At 34.1% G+C, this 8,931-nt stretch overlaps 1 protein-coding gene across 1 annotated transcript in view; it reads right to left on the bottom strand.

Annotated features, from left to right (window-relative positions):
• The window catches only part of betaCOP (coatomer subunit beta), a 93,551-nt gene that overhangs the window by 62,755 nt on the left and 21,865 nt on the right, over positions 1 to 8,931 (bottom strand). Inside the window, exons 6-8 of the mRNA XM_067051570.1 lie at positions 8,746 to 8,883; positions 5,710 to 5,902; positions 4,609 to 4,757 (exon numbers count right to left, since the gene is read on the bottom strand). Coding sequence (XP_066907671.1) covers positions 4,609 to 4,757; positions 5,710 to 5,902; positions 8,746 to 8,883 — 480 coding nt within the window. The remainder of the gene's footprint in view (positions 1 to 4,608; positions 4,758 to 5,709; positions 5,903 to 8,745; positions 8,884 to 8,931) is intronic.

Raw genomic sequence — 8,931 nt, 5'->3', positions numbered from 1 at the left:
TATATATACTTGAATAAATATGTTTCGGGTAACCTACGGCAACCGAAAGGTTGAATTGGAGGGGGCTGCTATAATGTAGGCAATACTAGCGCCCATGTGGCCCACAGCCAAAACTCACTTTCTCCAGCGCTCTCTGTGGTGGTGAGAAGTAACCCGGCTGATGAGAGAGAGCCATCTTGTCTTCAGCCAGAAGCAGTCTATATTTTCTTTTAGTTCACTCATCAGTAATATCGACCATGAGTGAGTAGATTTACTGGAGTAGTTCCTAGCAGCAGAGGAGAGAGAGGCATAAAAATGTGGAGGGAAGAAGAAAGCATGAAGTAAGTCAACCTGGCAATAATTAACATTCATATCATCATCAAGAACCACAATTATATATCTACAACTTCCATAGCCCAGTCATTCAAAATTTATTAACCCATCTAATCACAAATGTTTCTTTCGGCCACCACTTGTAATTTATATAATAGAATTTTATTATCATCTAATCATGTATTATTTTTCATTTATATCCAGTCCACTCAAACCCAACCAGCCAACCAAAAGTGCAGTGTTCCTGGCATTAAGGTGAAGGCATACTTCATACAAATAATTTATTATACAGTATATAATATCCTCTTTTATGAGAAAATAGTTATTTTTATATATATAAAGGATTTTAGTTGTTTTTATTTTATATATCAACATTAAATATTGTTTATTTTTTATGTTAAATCAAAAAAACAAGCTAACCAATTTTCAATGTCTATAATAAATACGTTATTCAAACCAAAGCCAAGATGGCGGGCGAGTCTTTCCCAAAATCCGTTGAATCGCGGTCATGTTGAGCAGATTCAAATATTTTAAAAACTTCATTTTAACTTCCCATCATAATTGAAATTAAAATACATTTAAGAAAAAATAGAAGTTAAGAATAAGTATTAAAGAAAATTTTCATAAAGAAAAAAACTCAAAACCTTAATGCTACAATTGATGTTGAGAACTAACAACGAGAGAAGGGGGAGAAAGAAAACTTGGTTTTTGATCATTCGTTGCTTAGGCGGGAGATGGAAGACATCGCCTAAAGGTAGGATGTCCGGAAAATCCCTTAGCTACTCTCAGTGGGAGATATCTTGAAAAAATAAATAACATCTTGAAAAAAGAAGATCGAAGAGTCACCCAAGAAGAAAAAGGGACTCCTGGTTTGGATCACCAAACAACACACTTCGGTGGATAGTGAGTAATAAACTGTTAGAGGACCAATGCTTTGTTTCATTACTGTTTGTTTACTGAAAGATTGCCCACAGTCAGTGTTAGTTTGTTGAGAAAATCATTAACAGATTCTATGAAATTGGTTAGTTTTGTTCTACCTAAATTAAATACATAGTAAAAATAGATGTTAATTTAATTAAGAGTTATTGGTAAAAAAGTGCCTGTTCTGATTGCTTAGAAACACGCCCTGAGATTAAGAGTCTATAATATTATATATAATTAAAAATAAAAATTGTCATATTTATTTAATATTTAAAATTTTTATTTCCAAAATTCCATCTTTCCATCTTCAAATCTATACTTTAGATAAGAGAATTAAGTTAAAACTATTAAAATTCCTTTTATTATATTTTAAATTTATGTTATTAACATTTATGTTATTAAATGTTTTTTTTAATATAACAATATTCATTATATTATACATATATAAGTTAAGGCCTGATTGTCAGCTGATAGGTCAAATCAGCTGTTTGAGCAGAACAGCTGATTGAGATGTATATATAGATGTAGAGGACTAAATAAACCCATTCTATTCCTGGAACCTATAAGTGTCATTTCACTTCCTTTTATACACTGGTTTTTCTCGGCAATACTTAAGTGGTGCTGAAACCCGGGAGTGAGTGGGAAAGTTGAAATTCATTAAAAAAAAAAAAAATTGTTTCTTTTCCATTGCTGAATGTAAACCAACAATGGCACCAACATTGGCAGCAGCACATACAAATGCACTAGAATGGATGAAAATTCGCACAGCAACGTCCCAGGACCAGTGGAATGCAATATCTGATTTAAAAAGGTTTACCCAGAAAGTGGGTGAGTTGAACCATTTTCTCAAAGGAGGCGACTGACTAGTGAGAAAAGAGGCAAAGGTTGGGGAAGACCTACTAAACAAAGGAGTTGCAGACTCATTAAAGGTGGCCTTGGTATGCAGGATAAAGAGGAGAATCCTAAACCAAATTCAAGCCAAGGGGAAGCAGAGATTGGATTGTATAGGTGGGGAGAAAAAGGAGATAGCTTGGTGGTGTATGTAATAGACAGGATGCCCTGAGAATATCAAATGATTATTGGAGGTGATCTATTAGGAAAAGTGGGAATAAAGAATACTAAGGGGAAATGGAATATTAGAATAGGAAGGAAAAGATAAAGCTGCCAAAGGATCTTAAGAGATGAAGAAGTATACATAGGAGCACTTAAGCAGGCAGGTGATTGGAGGAAAAGAATCCAGAATGAGAACGACAATGTATTTTTCAAGGAAGGAGAGGTCCTTGGAGTAAGGCAAGACAGAACACGAGATTTCCTTGAAACAGGATAGGGTAACATACGTTAAGGAAAGACGATATCCCCCCAGCACTCTGGCAGAGCACATTAGAGAAGAACTGGATAATCTGAGGAGACAGGGGATTATGGTAAACAGTACTTCTCCCTATAACAGTCTGCTGTGGGCGGTCAGGAAGAAAAGCGCACCAGGTGAGAACAAAGAAAAATACAGGATGGTGATTCATTATCAGAAAGTGAACAAGAATATGGTCGACGAAAAATATCCAATACCACGGTTTGATAGGCTGGGTGGGGCAACAATTTTTAGCACTCTAGATCTGAAGGTGGGATATCACTAGATTAATATGCACCCCAGAGATTAACACAATACTTCTGAGAAGGGCCCACTATGAGTTCACTCGGATGCCATTCAGCCTGAAAAACGTGCCTATCACATTCCAAAGGCTTATATTTTTGAGTTTTTGTTGAGAGGCTTATATTGACGAGTTTTTGAGGGGACTAGATGAATCTGTATGACAGCAAAACCGAGACTGAGCACGCGCAGCGTTTAAAACAGGTTTTTCAACGTATAAGGGAGTTTGGGTTGAAGCTTTCCCTTGAAAAATCAGTACTGGGACAAGCAGAGATAAGTTTTTTGGGACACACAGTTTCAAAAGGAGTAAAACCTGATGCTTAAAAAGTGGCAGCCTTACAGCAGGTGACAGTGCCAAGAGATATCAAAGGGATCAGACAGCTGTGAGGCGCGTTAAACTATTACCGCCGTTTTGTGCCAGAAATGGTGCAAAGTTGGTTTCCCTAAATAACCTTCTCAAGAAAGGTAGCAAGTTGACAGTAACACAGGACATGGAGCAGAATATTCGCAAATGCATGGAGCACTTGGAGAGAGAACCGATCCTGCCATTTCCGAATTTTCGGGAGACATTTACCCTCACTACAGATGCCAGTGAATATGCCCTGGGAGCAGTATTGTCGCAAGAAGGCACAGGTGGAGAACGCCCAATAGCAGACAGAAGCGGAGGCTTGTTATAGTGCCCTAGAGAGAGAACTTATAGGAATTTTGTGGGCAGTAGGCCACTTCCGACCTTATGTGTTTGGAAGGTAGTTCTGGGTCAACACGGATCATCGCCCTTTACAGTAGGTTGGAAAGTTAAAGGAGTCATCAGCGAGGATCATGCGGTGGAAAGAACTTCTTAGCCAGTACAATATGGATATCATTTACAAACCCGGAAAAGAAAATGTGGTGGCTGACTGGCTCTCTAGGGCAATAACAGTAAATGTGATCGAAGAAGACCAGGGAGGTCCTTCAGGGGAAACAAGGCAGTTTCTGCGCGAGTGGACACCGGGGGAGGAAGAACAAGATGAGCCGGGAGAAGACACCAGAGAAGAATTGTCTATGGACGAGGAAGGAAGCAAGGAAAGATCAGAGAAGATGGAAGATCTGGTAAAAATAATAAATGAGAAGAGAAACCAAATTATCTGGAAGACAAAGACCTCCAGCTAGACAAGAAGAAACACCAACATTATATTATAATTAAACAATTATTTTAAACCTATTAATATTACAAATAAATGAATTAGAAAATAAAATCTTAGATTTAAAAAAAAAATAGATTGATATATTGATAAAAAATAATCTTTAACAAAACTTTAAATAATAAATAAAAACACAATTTAAATATAGAAGGGATATAAAGTTTAGAGGTTGTTTTGTAAATAATTGTAGATTCACATTAACAACAAATGAGATTTTTCTCTTGGGACCATTCTATTGTATTTAAGCAAAATTGAAAAATATAAGATGTTTTCTTAATCCACAGCTATAAAAAGTATACAAATACTGTTACTGGCGGGTCTGACTGACCTACATGTTGTGTTGTGGCTTAAAATAATATCTTTCATTCATTTAAATAGATTTGAATAGTGTTTTTTTTGTTGACATTTTGAATCAAGTAAATTTTATTATTGTAATCTAACAGAGGTGAAATATTTCTCACTAAATTTATGTTATATAATATATTGAATAGTGGATCTATGGGCATTATTAGAATAATAGTTCATTCATATGTATTTTAGAAACTATACCTTCATGCAACAGGAATGAAGAGTCCTAACAAGAAGTTGACGATACTTTCCAGCATCTTCATGTTCTGTCAAGTTATGAGTTTTAGCAACTTCTTTTTTTAACATCAAAACCATTTCTTCAACACACCGTGAAGTAGTGAGATCCAGTGCTAAAAATGAAATTTCAAGTTTTGTTAGTTTATGACAACTTTACAAGTCAAAATTCAGTTAATAAAAATAATTATATTTAGTATAAAGGTATCTCTTGACAAAATTAATTCAATTCATAGTCAACCAAGAAATTTACAACAGAACAAAGAAAGACACATTGTCTTCTAAGAACCACTTGTCCTCAATGCACAGAGGGAAATCACCAGTCGGCATTTTTCCAATTCAGCCATCATTAGGACAGAAAACACAGTGTCAATCAAATAAACAAAGACAAAATGCAGTACATCTGAAATTGACAGTATAAAAAAGCAGATCAACTAGAGTACCATATGAGCTGAAGCTGAGAGACATTGAACACCGATTTTACATGAGAGAAATGCCATTAGCCAGGCATGATGAAATGGATCTACTACAATAACCCAAAGAAGAGAAAATACAAAACCATGACTGGAGCTCTCTACTGAACACAATTAATGAGAATGAACCAAGCACTTGGGAAAAATGCGCCCATTACTTCTCTGGACAAGATAATTATTCTGCTACATGATAATACTTGTTCACATATTGTGGTGCCAGTCAAAACCAATTTGGAAACACTTAATTGGGAAGTCCTACCCAAACTGCCATATCCACCAGACATTGTCCCTTCTAAAAGCACAAAACCAGCAGAGAAATAAGTGAAGGTAAGACTTATTTACTATTCTTTAAATCAATATCATTTTAGCGATTGCTTTTCATTTTAATACCAAATAAGAATTATACACACAAGATCAATAATTCAAATAATCACTATAAAATTTGGAATATGAAATTTTAAAGGGAGTAAAAGTTGGAACTTATATTAAAAAGAATCGCTAACTCCACTTCTTTTTTTAAACAGAATATAAAATATAAATATTCTAGTTTATGGCCTAGATGAAAGCAGTTTGAATATTAATGTACTATATATACCTAGGCTTAAAGCTTTTTTCTTCACTTCCATATCGGGACTGGCTAAGACACGTAATATATCCATAACTAAATCTTGAAGAACCCGCTCATGTGTAGGAATCTCTTTTAAAGATATTAAACGGTCTAGGACAATTAATTTAACATTATTATCACTTTCCTTAATTATCAAGTCAATATAACATGAAGCAGCAGCCTAAAAAATAAAATAAAATATAAATTATAATTAAATTTATTACATTTCCAGTAAAATCCCTATTGGATTGTAAACTAACACAAATTTAAAGTAAAAAAAAAAATTATGTAGGATGTATAGGTCAAAATAACAGGACAATGTCACACTGGTAGCATCTAAAAATAGATGAACAATATGCAAAAGCAAACTATTAAAATCAAAGACATTGTATGAATTTTAGACAATGAGAAATGAAATAAGTGTAAATGTTATTTTTTTAATTTTATTCATTACAACAGCAGAATTAAAATGAAATTTAAAGGAGCATAACACATCTTTCAACCTTTCATTCAAATTAGAATATAAAATAAATTAATTGCAAAGGAAAAAGGAAAAGCATATTATTTATTGACCATATATCAAAATATAGGGTTGGCAAATAAGTACATTTTCGGTTTTTTTGGGTGAAAAAAAACTAAGTATATTTTGTACATAATATTTATTTGAATTTACAATGTAATGTCCATTATTTTCGATTACCTTACCCCATCTCTCCAACAGCTGAATAATCCCATGTTCATATAATGTCTGTGGTTTATTAGCGAAAAAGTGATCAAGGTGCTCCCAGACACTCTGTTCGTTTTCAAACCGTTTTCCTCTTAAGGAATTTTGTAGAGATCGGAATAAGTGGTAGTCACTAGGAGCAAGGTCCAGTGAAGAGCAAGGTCCAGTGAATAGCAAGGGTGGGGTAAAAGATCCCATCCAAGGGCTAACAATTTATTGCAGGTGACTAACAAGTGTGGGGCCTAGCGTTGCCATGATGGAAGACGACACCCTTTTGATTTTCCAGTTCTGGGCGTTTTCTTCGAATCGATTCATCCAATTTTGTTAATTGTGAGCAGTATAGAGTGGAATCGATCGATGCACTTTGTGGCAACAGCTCATAAAAAATCACACCCTTGAAATCCCGCCATACAGAAAGCATTATCTTCTTTGCGATCCTGCTTTAGATGTGGTTCGTTGCTGGGTCTCCAAGATTTTTTTTAAACCACATTATCATAGACAACTCACTTTTCATCCTCTGTCACAAGTCTTTTAAAAATGGATCATTTTCTTGACATTTACACAGTGAGTCACAAATGGAAATTCGTGTTGCCAAGTTGGCTTCGGTCAGAGAGTGGAGGACCCAAACATCAAGCCTAGAAACGTAGCCGAGCTTCCGAAAATGATTTTCTACGCTTGTATGTGATACATCTAGGACTTCTGCAATGTCTTGCACTGATTGGGATGGATTTTGATTGTCTATTGCCTTAACATCAATGGTTTCAATTTCTTGAGTGACCAGGTCATTTATGTCAAAATTCCCAGCTCGAAACTTAGCAAACCAATTTTGGCACGTGCACTCTGCTAAGGCATTTTCCCCAAAGACCCCGCATATTTTTTATGTGCCTCAGAAGCTCGCTTTCCTTTTTTGTTAAAGTAATAAAGCAAAATATGCCTATAATGCACGATATTTCTGTCTATCTTCTCATCTGGATCTCAAACACAATACTGACCTAATATGAACAAATGTTAACAGACATAACTATTTACATATTACAAATAGGATAAACAATCCCCTGTTGGGATTAATTGCATCATAAAAATGTGATGTATTATAAACAAAACATGAATACAAAAAACCGAAAGGACTTATTTGCCAACCCTATAATAATGAAAAACATTGCATAAGAATAAGGCTGATATTGAGCTTGAATAAATATTCAGCAAGTTAAAATAAAATGTCTATATTGTAATATTCCAAGTTTATTAAAATAAATAAAAGGAAATGTAATAGTTTTTATTTATTCTCAGATATAAAATATAGCATTGATGATTACTAGGTTCAAATTAAAAGATTAGATATTGAGTAGAAATGAGAATTTTATTTTAAATTATATAACATTATTGACTCTTATCTCAGGGTGGGTTTTCCAGACAATCAGAACACAATGACACTTAACTAAATTAACAGCTACTTTTACAAATATAATTAAATCCTAGGTAGAGCAAACTAACCAATTATAAATGCTTCTTTGATGACTGATGGTTCTCTATGTCTTGTTCCTCAAAATCTACTTCTGACGGTAAACCAAAGATTCAGTACCACCTGCTTCCCGGAGGCGTCCTCTCTCCCACCAATCCAAACAAAGAGTGTCTTCTTTCAATTATGTACTCTTCTAGGGTGACTCTGAATCTTGACGTCTTCTTCCTATTAATCAACCACTGACCACGAGACGTCATCTCTCCTAACCACCAACGAACAAGTGTCCAGTTTCCTTTGTTCATTGTTTGATAGTAGATGCAAACATCAATTGTCCCACAACCATTATGAGTTTTTCTGATAATTTTCTTAATGTATATTTTTGTAAATACTTATTATCAACTTCTATTTTTTCTTAAATTTACTGTAAATACAATTATGATACAAAATAACAAAAGTTGATAAAATTTTAATCTCTCTTCTCAATATAACAGCAACTCAACAAACTTTGGAAAGTTTGTACACACACCGCCATCTTCAATATTTTGAATGTCTTTTTATTCCATATTTGACTGATGAAAATTGGTTAGCTTGCCTTTTGGTTCAACAAAATAAATGAACACTATTGAATGTTGATACATAAAATAAAATATAACTAAAACCATCTATATATAAAAATAACTATTCATTAAAAAAGAGGATATTACAGTATGTAGAGAAAAATTAACAATATTGTTATCAAAACTGGTAACCATGCAGTGAATAAAATCTACATATGTTAATAAACTTGTGAAATAAATATTTAAAATGATTATAAATAAATGTTGGTTTTTAATATTACTTTTATTGCAGTAGGAGCATTGGAAAGGGTAATTAAAGTTCCAGCAGCTTCATATCGTACTGCAGGGCTGTTAGAATTGAGTAAATTATAAATGCAACGTATAAATCGTGAACGCTCAGAAGGGTTAGCATGGCAAACCTGAAATCATAAATATTTCATTTTATTAACTTCCAAGAGAGAGGGAGG

The sequence above is a fragment of the Halyomorpha halys genome, unplaced genomic scaffold (genome assembly GCF_000696795.3).
Source record: "Halyomorpha halys isolate HHAL.00 unplaced genomic scaffold, Hhal_1.1 Scaffold1849.1, whole genome shotgun sequence".
Classification (NCBI taxonomy): domain Eukaryota; kingdom Metazoa; phylum Arthropoda; class Insecta; order Hemiptera; family Pentatomidae; genus Halyomorpha; species Halyomorpha halys.
This window is presented reverse-complemented; position numbering and strand designations above follow the sequence as displayed.